Here is a 15,684-nt window from a genome sequence, read left to right on the forward strand (position 1 = left end):
TTCATAGACCAACCCTTTATTTTGTTTCAATTACAAAATTGAACTGAATGCAGAAACTTTTTTTAAAAAGAATTTGATGCTCATACATTGTTAGACTGAGATTCTGTCTAGCTGAAGTAGTTTTAAGAACTTAAAGTTATGGTAACATTCATTATACTTTTGCAAAGTGGCCATGTTTTCAACTTGCAATATAAATGCATGCACCAGTCCTTCTAAGGACCTTCTTAATATAAAACAGTTTGTTAAAAAAAGTTGTTTAAGATATGATGTAAAATGATTGGAAATAATAGTATCATTTTTAATTTTTTTCTTTGGTTTACAGTGACTTTGTATATAAGATGCCCTAAAATATAAACTTGAAAATGTACCAGTATAGAAAATTTTACAATAATTTAAATGGCCCCAGTGAGTTGTATTTACTTGACCTATAGAGGTTAAGGTCATCATAATTGATAGCTTTTCAAACTTACTTTAAAAATAGTGCCCTAAACAAATTCACATGTGTTCTGAAGCAGTTAAGTAGGACACATTGGTATATTGTAGTGCAGATTTCTACTCAGTAGCCTACCTAGATTTGTACTGAAATTGGAGCTGGTCTATTTCAACTAGCTGTAATACTAATTACATCTGTCTGTGGAAAAATACATATATGCCTTTTACTTGCCTGATTCTTTTTGATAAAGAGGACATGTAGAGTTTTACACACTTATTAGATTTTTCCTTTAATTTGCCAACGAAGGAGTATGAAACTTTAGTTAAGGTATTTCTTGGGGAACAAGTCACAGGGATGATATATATCATTATTTAAGGGACATGGTCATATTTATAGAAGACTGATCTTTCAATGGGTATGGGTTTAGCTGTTTGACAGGTTTTTTTTTAGTTAAAAATGGAAGCAGCCATATGCACATACCTAAAATGTCTATTTAGATGTCACAACTTTATAGAAAAATTGTATTGAAAAAAAAACCACAAATTTGTTAAAATTTAAATGGTTCTTTAGAAAACATTTAAATTAATTATTTTGATAAACTTTAAAAGTATACACTCCTGTGGCTGTGCTGTTTTATTGAATTAGAGAACACATGAAGTAAAATTTGTGCATATGCAGATGTCAAACCTCTAAGATGTTTATCACACATGTCTGGTAGGTGTGTATCTAGTAGTTATCATAAATGTAGTATTAAATTGTCTCTTAAAGTTACCAGTACTACTTGTATTACAGGAAGTAGTCTTTCTTCAGTTAGCTATCACCTCAATATAGCTGAAATATTGCTGCTTGGGCATTAAACCCCAACAATCAATCAATCAATTCTTCAGTTAGCTTATATTAATAACTAAGCTGTAGTTGTAGAGGCAATTAAAGATTTAAGGCTTTGTAATTGTGAAGTTTTCGAGTAGGAATAGTCTCTGTAAAATTATAAACAATATTATTTTTCTGTAGTTTCCATTGTGAGATTGTGTTAGATGTAAACCAAAATGAAAAAGCTACTTTTACCCATGTAGTTCTTTCTATGACATACTCAATTCAAAGATCAGTCTTGTATGGTTGTTCTATATCACTATCATTTCCCCGTTTTTGGTTGTGGAGGTTATTTATATGCCACATTCCCATTAGTAATCTATTGATGCATGTCCCTTCCATGGTATAGCTGGAGGAGGACAGCTTACTCTGCTTGATTCCTGCAGGTTTCTGTAAAAAATGACTGCATTAGTCATACACTTCTCTCAGGTTACTGCCTGCCTTCCACCTGTCCGATACATCAAAAGTATAAGTCATTAACATGGAGGTAAATACTTACCTTTGGGCTATCAACATTTCCGTAAGTTTTTCTCAACTGCAATACTTTGAATTATAGGACAATATCATATGCTTCATTTCCCATTTTCATATATTTATTACTAACATTTAAGAAATTACTTGATAATCATTAGTAAAGTTTCCAGGAAATAAGGTTTGTACATGTTTAATTTTGTTTCCATACAGAGAACATTGAATATGCTTGCAACATTAAAATGCTTTGTGCTGTATACATTTGTATATAATTGTGTTTATGAAATGCTTTTAAAAACAAAGTCTAATCATGTCTTAATGTTTACAGACAATTGATATGGAACTGAGGAAGCTGGAAGTTGCCCAAGCAAACAAACATATTGCCATGCTACAGTCCTTCATGCCAGATTTCTTTGTAAACAGGGGAGGTAATTCTGTGATATATACATCCTGTTAAATTCTTGGAATCTGATTGATGGTCAGCAACCATGCCTCTTTTACATTTTCATCATTCTGTGGTATTCTCCTTGATAATGCATGTTTTTACATTATTTTGGTATGTGTGATATGGATATGTTTTTTTAAATGTTAAACATTTTTAATACAGACTTAACCTCTCTTGAACACTTAAAACATCAGTGACCAATTTTTTAAGTTAACTTATTAAGAGTACTTTAAAAGGCACATAATATTGAAAGACATGTATTAGTATTTGTGAAACATACCAGTCTTGGATATACATACATGACATGAAAGATTAAGAATTTTTTACTTCCCTCTTCAACTATTGACTTTTTTTTTCTGAAATACCCTCCTTATATTGATATCGATATTTACAGGTGACCATGATGCCATATTGATGTTACTAATGATACCAAGGATTATTGGGAAGGCAGAGATGTTATCCGCACAGGTCAAGGAAAAGGTATTTTTAGGCATTTCTGTGGTCCTTTTGTTGTGATATAGAGAAACTGCTTGGGTAGGATACTTGTAGCACTTTCATATCTAAACTTATGGAAAAATTCCTTCATAGTTATTTTATGGTTTTATAATTTAGTTCATTTTAAGTTTAACTATCAATCTAGGAGTTGATGTTTAATGGAAGGTGTTTTGTACATCTCTAATGATTTTCATCCTTGTAACAAAATGTCTCTACCAATTATTTAATTCATTTTAAATCAGAGTTAATAGATAAATACAGAAACAAACAAAAAACAACAATTTTTAACATTTTTTTCTATGAAGTAGTTGAACAGAGCTCTTATATAAAACATTTTATTATACATTAGAAGTCAGACATAGATTAGATAAGGAATGACTGATATATTTGTTAGGTCTATGAAGAAATGAATTCAACATGTGTTGCACACTAAGTAACTTACAACAGGTTGATTTCAAATGTGCAACATTGGCATTTGAAGTTATTTCAAAAAGACTTCTCATCTGAATATAGCTGAAATATTGCTGTTCGGATGTTAAACCCCAACCAACAAACAAACAAACAAAAAGACTTGAAAAATGTAACAGTCATTACTTATAATTTGATTTCAGTATAAAAATTCAACCAGTAGATCATCAAAAAAAACAATGATGATGTCGCAGTCATGTTTCAAACTTTTGATTATGAGATGATAAAGGAAATTTATTAGCCAATCAAATAGCATGTTACTCATGTTTTTTTTCAGTTTGAGCTTACTGAGGGTATAAACAGAGAGACAGTTCTGAAGAGCCACAAGGCAGAACAAAGTAGTTTTGGTAACAATCTAATTCTGATGCTCAGTACTCTACAGTCCATTCTGAGACAGTATGAGAGGTAAAGTAGTAATTTGTATGATACTGTTTTCCATATAAGGCAGAGTCTTTTGAAAATTAAAAAAAAATTACACTGTATAGTATTTCCATTAAAACAAACATTTTGCATATGCAGTCTGCATGGTTAAAAGTTTGGGTTAATCCACTATACATCAAAGTACTCCATGCAAAGAAGTTCAGGGGTATATACATTTAGAAATCTCATTTTCTGTCCACTGTGAGTGCTACTACTCCCAAAAATATTTTTGGATTTTGATGAAACTTTGTAAGAAGGATCAGTATCATCAAGTGTATGTGCGTAAGAAACAATAATTTTCAAATGATTATAAGGGAGAGGTAATCCTACTGAAGGATGTTACATGTGTGAAGTTTCATTGAATTAGGGATTCAATGTTGGCTTTCTTACAGTATCTTTAGTTACTGTAAACTGTGAATTTTTTTTCCACAGTATGACCTGTAATTTCCAACAATTATTTCATAAATAATATTTTTATTATAGTGCCCTGAACACCTGTAGTACAGACTTACTGCTGAAGATAGGAACACTACTACCAGAGATGAATGCTCATGAGAAGTCTATGGATTACTTCATAGATCTACTAAGGAAAGATACTGTAAGTTTTAAAATCCTGTGTGTCTTTACCATTAAGAGTACTTTTCTTCAAATAGGATAAATCTGTAGAACTACACATTTGGTTGACACTGCGTAGTAGTATATATATATTTTTTTCTATTCTGGATAAGCAATTTAATGAACGCATTGAGAATGCAATTTGATGAAGTTAATGCTTCTAATTTATTCTATAAGAAAACTGTTTGTTACCAACCCAATGTATAATAAATGCACAATACTAACTGATATCCTGTTCTTTTTTTGCAGCTTGATGAAACTGTTTCCTTAGATCTGCTAGAGAAGTCCATTGGATATTTCCAGGTGAGACATAATTATCATGATTAAAATTCAAGAATGCTATCAAGAAAATCAGATAATTGAAGTCTAGTCTAAAAATAAATTATCATTGTTCTTAAACTGGACAAACTGTGAGCAAAGCTGACCTCACCAACTTGATATCCACACAAACCCATTCTGAAAACATGAACCTTTTGACTTCAAAATGGATTGACTCCAAATTTGAAATTAGAGGTGCACATTTGGAATATGTAATAAAGATTCTGTGAAAGTTTAATTAAATTCCAAATTTGTGGTGTAGAAGGAGTAACAGATAAGAGATTAATACATGTACCGCTCTGTGTAATGGAAAGAAGAAAGTACAAACAAAATGGAAGACAGACAACCTTATCACTATTATATGCCCACTCATAGTGGTATTATAAGTGAATTTTAGTTGTATGTATGGGTCAGAGGTATTAATGTATATATTACCCACTGAGATATGAGTAGGACTGACAGACTTTCATCAGCACATAAACCTACTACATTTATGAGAAAAAACAAGATTATCCAACCATGTAGTTTTAAAAAAATCTTATTCTTAGCTGCTGTGATATGTAAAAAAATACCAATACTAAATGCTTATTGCTGTTTGTGGGATAACTCAAAAATTAATATTTTTATGTACATTGTGATTTCAGCAACTGTATACTGTACATTTGTCCCATGAGAAGGTAGATTGTACATCCCTGATGACAGACAGAGTTAAAGCCATGACTAATGCCTGTGATTGTGTGTCTACTGATATATCTAGGCTTAAAGTTCTACTGCAGGTAAAGTTATAGACAGGAATAATAAATATGGTTGTTTATAAAGTACGTTATTGTAAGATAACAGTTATGGATTTGTTTTATCTGTTCAGGAATTTAGCATTTTACACATTTTAAACATGGAAGCTTATGTTTTGTACTGGTTTTATTTTCTATGTTTAAATGTTAAATGTACATTAAAATGACAGTAAGATTAGTGATACAATTATTATGATGGCATAAATTGATGGTTAATGATTATGGAAATAATTAAACAAGCTTACTTTGCTTTAAAAAAGCAAAGACATTTACCCAGTAACTGGAAATGAGGAAATGAATTAACCTTGTGTGTCAGATTTTAATACTGCATCAACATTACATTTTGTCCCATTTGTGAAGCTATTTTATTGTGAATTTTAGATAAAAACAGGAAGATACATGTTCAAAATAATGTCATCATACATGTATCTTATTGACAAAAATTGATGAACATTAAACAATGTCACCCTTCCAAAATATTCTTAGCAAAAATTATAACCTGTATACATGTAAACATATGAGGATTGAATCTCATGGTATTAGAGGTTGTCTCCTATCCTCTTGCTCAGGAGATCAACACCCATTGAATTTGAGGTCAGTAGGTTAAAGGTCAAGGTCACATGGACTTAACGAAATATGATTTTGGGTGCTAAAATTGGTGTAACTTTTCAATGCCGTCATAGAATTTGACCAAACTTGGAGAGTTGAAGGCTTATGGGGTAAGGAAGACACCTATTGAATTTGAGGTCAGTAAGTTAATGGTCAAGGTTACATGGACTTCACAATATTTTGCAACATTCCATGAAATTTTACTTTTAATGTGAGGTGGGGGACCTGGAGCACTGCTCTTGTTAAATCTAAATAAAAAAAAATAATAATATGGGTGAATGAGAAATGTGTGAATCTCCTGGTCCGAGTTTTTAGGGTTATCATATATATATACAAGGACAACTACTGCTCTTATGTGACCATTTTTGCTGCCTCTGATGAAAGACAGGTCACATAAGACAGGTTTGGCTGTATCAGAAATAATTAAATACATGTATGATTGAATTTGTCATTAATTGTATCAATATATCATACTCTAGAAGGATATGCCAATTATATTACCTGTTGCATATTTTACAGCCAGGACAGGAGCAGTCTGAGATTTCTATCCTTTTCAAGGACCTAGAGACATGCTGTAATGATGCCAGAACTTGCGCTAGAAAGGTAAGGTCCTTTTGATTTAGCTGTGGGTGTGATATTTATATAAACATCTACTTCATCAGTGTCTGCATGAATTCTTATTTCATGGTTTTAATATCCAATGTGGATACACCTGGATGCATACATTTTATAATGGTCAAGCATCATTATTTGCTATCGATGTTTTTTTCTTTATAATGAATATAAATGTATGGTACAGTGAGTTCTGGGTTCTTTTGTAATCAGATTTATATATATAGACATTTTAATTGATTCATACACCCACAGCTAAATCATATATTGTGGATCTCAATATTTTTCAGATAAAAAGAAGATTGCCTCAAGGACAAGCCAATGCCACACCACTTAACTTTTCAAAGGAGGTAAATATATGATATATAACTGTATATATAGTTCTTATAGTTTTATTGACACTATAGATAGAAAATTGATTTCACAGATTAATGTAGTTTTAAGTCTGTCATTACAACTCTGTTATTATATTCACCGCTTAGTAGATCATTTAGAAATAATAATAAGCACCTTAACTTGTAATATCTATCTACCAGAAATCTTGATATATTTAATGGATATTTTATGCAATATAATATAATCCCACATAAATAATAATGAAAATACCAGTGCATGTAGTAAAATGATATTATGCGATTGTAGCCGTCACATTACTATTTTAAATCTCTAAATTTATATGCATGTATTTTTCATGGTATAGGTTCAAGATCAGTTATCAGAAGCAGGGAAAAAGATAAGCCATATTGTGAAGTCTCTCCAATACACAGCTGCTGGTGCCATGCAACAGGCTGCACTACTGACAGGTTTGTATTGTAAACAAATCATATAATACCCTCTTTCTCCTTCCTTAGTAGCTTGATGTTTTAGTCACAATAATGATTACTTCATTCTATGTACAAATGTTAAATTAAGAATGACCCAATAAAACAAAATATGGTATTGGTTATACAATCTGTCAAAATCTTCATAATCAAGAAAGATGAACGTAATATCAAAATGGCTGCCATTATCATGAAATAATTGACACCATTTAAAACAAATAAGAATGGGTGAGTTTTCTTTCAATTTATTAAGAACATTGAAGTTAGATATAAACCAGAAAACAAACCATTGTTCACCTTTTATCATGACACATATATGGCACCAAACTGTTATAATACACTTCTATGTTTCATATATTTCTGCTCTTTAGCAAAATCTTTCAAATCACATGACTTCACATGTTCCAATGTTAAAATTCATATGATACAATTTTGTGTGAAAGATGTATATTTGTTGGGAATGACCATTGAGTGAATTCCTTGCTTATTCCAGTTTTATTTTGATAATAAAGCAGAGTATTTTTTATATTGTGTGGAACCTGTTGTTTTGCTATTGTTATGTTGCGTTAATGTTTGACCCTGCTTTATATCAGGTGGAAAGATGGATATAGAGAACCTCAAAAAGGGTAAAGGAGTGTTATGTTGCTACTGAATGATCTATACAAAATTACAAACAAAATAAGATTGTTTGATAATGTTATTGAAAACTTGGACTATTGTCCACATATTTCAAAGCCATAAAACTTGTGAAATTATTTTACCAAGCCTGTTAACATTCATAAGTGAACAAATACAGGTTAAAAATAGAATTTGAGTAAAAGTAAAGGAGTATGTTCCATTTAAGTCAAATTTGGTCCTATCAATTTGCTTCATTCTTCTGTTAAATGCATCCTTTATTGAAAACAACCTTATTTATAAGAACTACCATGTGAAAGGTAGGAAATAACAAATGTTTAGAACAGAAGCATCAACTCATGAAATCCATGTGATTTCATTCACAAAAATCATGTTTCTCATGATGAAAAGCATATGTTTGATGTTTTTTTTTGTATGGACAAAAACACACATTACCATAGCAACCCCATATGATTTAAAAGGTAAAAATTTTCCTGTGTTTACTTCAAGTATATACATGAGTTTCCAAATAGGGAAATTCCTAAAGCTACAAAGAATGTGACGGTGAAATGACATTCAGATAGTAACATTCCTATTTCATTTTATGTACATTATTGTGGGTTTTAATTGTTTTTAGCATGGCTTAGCCTTGCTTTCAGTCTTTTTGTTGTTTATTTTTCCATTTCAAATATTTTCAATCATCGTTTGAATGAAAACCTTTTTGCATTTCTATTTACATACTCTATTACTCTATTTTGCATTCTGTTTATATAGTTTTACAAATCCTTTGCTTTGACTATATATTCTCGAACATCTTTTTTCCTTGATTGTTATTGTTTAACTTAAATAATAATTTGGAATTTGTACTTTTCTTTCAGAATTTACCGGCTTTTTGTTGAAAAAATAACAAACAATATATTTATATACATAGAAGATTTTATGTTTCTTTTTTAGATAGTTAACACATTTTTGTAGGCTTTGTATGTGTAGCAAATATGGTTGGAGCATACACTGTCCCAGCTATAAAAAATGGTGGGATGCAATGCCTTGTGTCCTTTAGAAGAACAATTATTTATAGTCTTCACTTTGTTATTTTTAACTATTTAAAACCATGTTATATAGCTAACATTGAATGTTCTTGAACCTAAAAATATTTTTACTACAATTACATTTTACATTTACAATAACTATTTTATCAAAAAATATATAAAGTGTGCCCTTTGATTATTTTATGCCCTCACAAGAAGAAAAGGTTATTTCTTCAATCACTTTGTTGCTCAGTATTATTGTTCATTTCTCCACTAATGATCATGGTCTAAATTTCCTTCGTTTATTCTTGGTAGAAAAGAGTTGTGTTTTGAACAAAGGGTGATTACTGTTATGGGTTATATATCTTGTCCTATTTTTAGTCCCACTGAACTTTTAGAGCTCTAAGAAAAAGGTTTTGGAACATAAAATTTTTGTCATATTCTTATTAGCTTCTAATTAACAGAATGGTTTTGGTATGTAGCTCCTATTTTGACTTCTGCCAGGGCATGCATTTCTCTTTGATTAGATTGATGAGATTTAAAAATGATTAGTTTTGTCCTTAGCATGACATTGTGTACAATATCTTGTTTGGTTGAGCATAGTGATTATGTTAAGTACCCTCTTATTTGTTGATTATTGTGATATATTAATTTCAAATTACATATAATTCATAAATAATAACTTTGCAAAGATTGAGATATATTTTTTTAAAAAGTAAAACATAATCATTTTATTTTCATTTGAAGTTAAGTCGTCACCCATAAATGGTAAACCTCAAAAGCGTCCTTGATTTTGTTTCATTTGATGAATTAATAGGGTATGTAAGTCTCGTCATGTGACCCCATGGTTTCACAAGAATGGGTTCTAGTCCACCATTCAAATCACTTACAGAGTGATGGTTCAGTATTTAAAAGCACAACATTTTTCGTGTAAAAATAGTGATAAAAAATGACAAGTATCAATTTCATCATGACAGAAGTGTTAAGAAAAAGCATGAAATAGAAAATTTTGCATTGTAATGCAGCGTTTCTAGATCCCGCAAGTAAACAATAAAGTGCAGATTGATCTTTGAATTTCAATATGTTCTAAATCAGAAATTCTGGGAAGGAAAATGAAATCTCTGATAACACCACTACTAATTTCTGTGAATTAGTAGATTTGCTATCAGAGGGATACATGCAGTCAATAAACTTTTTCATATATTCTTTAATATAATGAGAGGGACTTGTTGGTAGTCTAACCCTATTGTAAAATATTTGTAGTGAAAGGACTGGCAAACTAAAAGCCAAGTCTCACCTAGCACTGACAGATAATAGGACTATACCCAATTCAGTATGCTATATCATTTTATACCCCTTATAAAGTTGTAGTAGTGTCTGTAACTCTGTTCATCTGTCCTCAATTTTTTAATACAGTTTTTTCGACATTAACCTACCAAACCACTCAATATTTTGACACAAGCTTTATATAGGTATGCACTATCATGGAATTAAATGACTGACTAAAGTGACATAAACTTCCTGTTTGACAATTGTTCATATTTTGACCACATGCTAAAAGTGAGGATATACTTCAGCTTTGATCACAGTTTTTCCAGTTAATTAATTTAAATATAAATTACCTGAAAATATGGAAGAAAATTGCAGTATAATTAGAGCATTATTCAGCCTGTCAATTAAGTTAGGAAAGCCAGCATGATATTCATGTGTTAACATATCTATATGTTAGAATGCACAGCAGCTAAAATGCCAGCTTGTCAATAGTTTAGGACCAAAAAGTATAATGTGGGACACTTGCTTTATTTATATTAGATTCCAGTGCTATTTCCTTGAGACTGAATTGGTTAATCCCACGAGGTAATATAACTTGTTGCTTTCAGTTTACCTATTGTGCCGTGGGTTATGAGAACTTAGATGCTTATGTTTTGTTTGATTTTTTTAGGTCATGTAAAGTGAAAATTAATACATCTTATTACATAACTGTGTGAAAACAAATAAAATTGAAAGTTGTTCTAAAACATGATACAGTCAGACTTGAGATGATATACAAGATGCACAAATGGGTGTGTTTGTACTAGCTTTTGTAACTTTGAATCTGAAACTTCATTTTATTATATGAAGATGGGGAAAGAAGTTGCCTCACTCATGAAAGATACAGGGAAATGTGTGTTAGTAAATCATAGTGTGAAAAATAAGTAATTGGCATTCAAGGTTGAAAGTAATATAGTAAAATCTAAATCTATGGCTTAGCTTGTCCTTATTCAAGTTAAATATTGGTGCAAACACAGAGTATAGGTTTTGTCATGTGGAAGGCATTCTCACAATGCATTGGACAGAGGAGCTCTGACATTATGGGGAGTGGAGAGGGAACTTGAAATAACTAACCTTAGTTCTAATACTGTGTTCAGAAGTAATATAAGGTTTTAAGAGTATTCCATGTGTGTGTACTGAACACTTCCCAAGTTTGATCAGCTAAAGGGTATCAGCGTTACTCTTTGGCTCCTTTGAAATACAATATAATTGTTTTAACTCATATTTTGTTGTGAAGTATCATATTAAAGCATGCAGAAATAACATTTGCTGTGTTGGCGTTACTTATTAATTTCTATTGGAAAGAAATTACATTTGATTTGTCATTTTCAGAAACCCAATGTTAAGGTAGTGAAAACAGGTAGAATTGACATTGAAAGTTTATCTGTTATAGAAGTATTATACTGTATTTGTTAGTCATATATATTTACACATGATAGAATCATTATCATTTGGAAGATAAATGGGAAACTGATATAGACATGAACACAGTATTATTGGTGTGTTTGCTGGTTTTTTGTTCATTGTTTAATTGTATTGGTTATCTCTACTTGGTTTAGATACAAGTTTGGGTTATGCACATATGTAGGTATAGGTCATTCTAATTGTGATGCCAAACTCTGTTTTATACAAACAGATGCTGAAGGACTCTTAGCAAAGAAGATTGAGGAGCTATCTTATCAGGCCACAGATAAAGTTTATGGAAAAGAGGACAATGGACCATTTGATACTCTGAGGTTTAAACATATTGATGTATTAATTGTTTGTAGAGACAAATTAGTGGCCTTTTATTTTAAATTATTCATAGTTAGATCATTAAAAAACTAAGGGAGTAGTTCATTGAAAAAGTATCCTTCTTGAAATGAATAGCCTTACCAATAGTAAACTAGAATCCTACACCTTTAATATATACTTTATATAGAATCCTACACCTTTAATATATACTTTATATAGAATCCTATGCCTTTAATATATACTTTATATAGAATCCTACACCTTTAATATATACTTTATATAGAATCCTACACCTTTAATATATACTTTATATAGAATCCTACGCCTTTAATATATACTTTATATAGAATCCTACACCTTTAATATATACTTTATTCTTGGGATAAATTATTTGATTGTTTACCAATATCAAACAAAATTATCTTCATTTACATTTTGACAATTGTTTGCAGATCATCATTTGGTATGGTAGTAGGAGCCATGAACAAACTAGCCAATGCCATGGAAAATGGAGAGTATGACTTTGATGGAACTCATGAGAAAATGGTATGATTAGCTATATAGTGGTAGTTCCTGTTATTCAGAAAATAATGCAACAAAGATGACCAGATTTGATTTGCATTATAGAGCTTATAGCATCACTGAAGTGGGATATTTCTTGATTACAGCAGTTAGAATTATATTTTAGTCTTGAATAACAGCTATGATAAATGTGTGAAGAAACTTTTAATTTTCAGTATTTAGAATCAATATGTTTTGCTAATATATCAGTATAAATATGGGTAAAACAGTGCCTTAATAGTCTTGAATTGTGGTTAAAAAAGCTAACCCTTATTCCTGAGAGGCTGAAACTTATATTATTGTGAAGTGATTTGATAGAAATCCCAAGCTGTCATGAACATATTCAAAGGAGTATAAAGGAATTTAATTACTTAATAGCTTTACAATAAAATATTAAATTATCACATGTATTTTAGCCACTTGCTCCTGTGAAAGTAAGAGCTGATATGTTGAGAACCCAGATAGCTGACATAGAACTTATGAAACACAGAATGGCTACAAAGGAGGAGGAAATTGTAGAACTGAAGAAGAAACTTAGAATGAAGGTTTGTGCTGGTTTGATACTGTTAGTTATATTTGTAATTGGTGTTAAATTATGTTAGTCCCCTGCCCAAACAAGGTCTGCTCTTGTCCTCTGGGTTATATATTTTTAGCTATCCTAAAAAATTCTTAGAATTGCAAAAATTCCTTAAAGTACAAAACATACTATGAAGTCTTCTCATGCAATAATAATAAATCACAAAGTACTGAATTGTGAAAGGAAAAAAGCATGTATACTACACTGAGTAGATCCACATGAGTAGATCTTGATTGTCAATTTGAAACATTTGACTTTTTATACAAGCTTTGATAAAGATAAAACAAATCTTATTATGTGTTTTTTTCACAATTTCAGCAAGAAGAGTTGAGCAGTCAGCAGGTTAGATTAGGACTTCTAGAGAAGAAGGTTGAGAATGCTACACGAGACAGTGATGATAAAACTGATCAAATGCAGAGGAAAATAGATGATCAACAGGCACAGTTTAAAAAAAAGGAAAAGTAAGAGGAGTTGTTTTATAATAGAATGTGTACTTCAGTGAAACCTACTCTATAATATTTTTGTAAAGTGAATATTTAGATTTAAACTGAATCCTATTAGAAGTGGATATTTTGTTCAATTTAGAGAAATTTAGTTTTGAAAATGTACAGGTTACATATTGCTCGGGGGTATTACAGGTTTTGATTTGTTGCAAAGTTTTTTTGGGGGGTTTATTTAATTTCCTGTTGTCATAGATTTCATTATCTATGTCAGATTAAATATTTATTTTGTTGGATGATCCATTTATGAAATAATTACAACATGTGTTCTGAAAATATAAGAGTTGTACTTTTTACTTCTAGACAATATGAAGAGACACTGGACTCATTACAAGCAGATATTGATGCTTTAGAACAGGAGAAGTATGAGTTGAAAGAGAGACTTAAGGTCCTGTCCAAGAAATCTCTGTTGGAAGGAATTTCTAGACAAGCATCAGGTTTGTGTGTATGTAGGTAGGATACCCATAGACAAATGTATTGAACAGACAATAGCATAAAACTTTGACAGGTGAGAGGTATAAAAATATTGTAATAAATGTAAAATTTTGTCAAGTAAGCAGGTAAATCAAATCTCCATTCTTCTCAATGAAATGGCATACTACATGAATTTGTATTGTTGCACTTAAAGATGATATTTTTTTTTATTTTTTTATAAAAAGTGTGGACAGAGATTTGCTTCTCAAGTACATACATTTCTGTTCACGCACAACATTAAATAGAAGTAAATTACATGTAGTTTTTAGTAATATTTGGTTTTATGTGTTGCATTTTAAGCTACAAGCCCCTTGTCCCCAATGGGAGGTTTACCATCCACAGTACAGGAATCACCAGTTCTACAACAACAGGTTAGCACACAGTGGTATTCTTACAGGAAGACATATGTATTATACTTGTTCTTTTCTACAAAAGTTTATGTACAATAATTTACTATCCTGAAATTAAACTAAATCCTGAATTATGTTTTTAAACCTTCATTTATTGCAAATTACGAACAATATTGTAATGTGACTTAATCAGAGATAAGGTGCCAAAGCTTTCATTCAAATCTCTTGTTACAACTTTTCATTTATGTTTGCCAAGATTATCTCAAAAGATTTCCACAAGAACTGTGTAAAATAAATCAAAGTTTCCTGATAAATGGTAAAAATATCACATTTATATTCATTTCAGATGTTTTAAACCTCTATACTTAAAGTTAAGTACAATGTAGTAGTCTTTGTATGAATCATGCAAAATCTGAAAAATGTGATACACTCCAAAAAGGCTACATATTTCTGTATTTGTTATAAAGTTGTTTTATGGGTCTACATTATGAAATGTGTAATAATTCATTCCAACCAGCTGCTCTTTAGAAGGTAATCAACATTGAAAATCCAATAGATTCTATCGTATTTGGGTGTCATTTATAGAGTTATCTCCCTTAATTTTGAAGTCTACAGTGCATTCTATATAGTTTTTATCACGTAAGAACACAGGTTATATGAAAAAAGAACGAATTTTAATTTCTGTTTACTGTAGCAATTCAAACAAAATATCAAAAATAAAAATATGTAGGCTTTCCACTCATGAATCACATTTTGCATGATTCTTAGCTGGAGTGCTACTTAAATTGTAATAGTGTATGACTCTGATTTAACAATAGCATATGTAGTCTGGTAATACATGTATGTGGTTAGTTGTACACAACTTTGTTTCATTATAAATTCTATTTTAATAGGCATAAATTTCTCTTATTATAGATCACAACACTTAAAGAAGCTTTGAAATTTACCAAGAATGAAAACGTGAGACTGCAAGCTGAACAAATGAAGGTATGGTTTATGTTTTAAAAAGGGGAAGAATCGGAAAGGCACAAAACTAGTTTTTGTATTATGTAAACTCTTGAAGAAAATCATATAAAATTTATGTTCCATTAATGCATATTTTTAATGTGTCTTAAAATTTTTACACTCAATCCTATGATTTTCAAAAATGGTATTACATGTATGTG

At 30.6% G+C, this 15,684-nt stretch overlaps 1 protein-coding gene across 6 annotated transcripts in view; it reads left to right on the top strand.

Moving 5' to 3' along the window:
• LOC148622427 (dynactin subunit 1-like) overlaps positions 1–15,684 on the top strand; it is a 35,033-nt gene that overhangs the window by 14,903 nt on the left and 4,446 nt on the right. For 2 of the 6 annotated variants that reach the window (XM_088572322.1, XM_088572325.1), the window contains 18 exons: positions 740–760; positions 2,103–2,202; positions 2,614–2,699; positions 3,460–3,587; positions 4,086–4,200; positions 4,467–4,520; positions 5,180–5,311; positions 6,455–6,538; positions 6,838–6,897; positions 7,248–7,350; positions 7,962–7,994; positions 11,959–12,058; positions 12,509–12,602; positions 13,034–13,162; positions 13,513–13,655; positions 13,998–14,131; positions 14,469–14,539; positions 15,434–15,505. In XM_088572322.1, coding sequence (XP_088428448.1) covers positions 740–760; positions 2,103–2,202; positions 2,614–2,699; positions 3,460–3,587; positions 4,086–4,200; positions 4,467–4,520; positions 5,180–5,311; positions 6,455–6,538; positions 6,838–6,897; positions 7,248–7,350; positions 7,962–7,994; positions 11,959–12,058; positions 12,509–12,602; positions 13,034–13,162; positions 13,513–13,655; positions 13,998–14,131; positions 14,469–14,539; positions 15,434–15,505 — 1,659 coding nt within the window. The remainder of the gene's footprint in view (positions 1–739; positions 761–2,102; positions 2,203–2,613; positions 2,700–3,459; positions 3,588–4,085; positions 4,201–4,466; positions 4,521–5,179; positions 5,312–6,454; positions 6,539–6,837; positions 6,898–7,247; positions 7,351–7,961; positions 7,995–11,958; positions 12,059–12,508; positions 12,603–13,033; positions 13,163–13,512; positions 13,656–13,997; positions 14,132–14,468; positions 14,540–15,433; positions 15,506–15,684) is intronic. The other 4 variants (XM_088572323.1, XM_088572326.1, XM_088572324.1 and 1 more) reach the window with 3 other exon arrangements.

The sequence above is a fragment of the Perna viridis genome, chromosome 3 (genome assembly GCF_037379345.1).
Source record: "Perna viridis isolate PV_CMFRI_1.1 ecotype Kerala chromosome 3, ASM3737934v1, whole genome shotgun sequence".
Classification (NCBI taxonomy): Eukaryota; Metazoa; Mollusca; class Bivalvia; order Mytilida; family Mytilidae; genus Perna; species Perna viridis.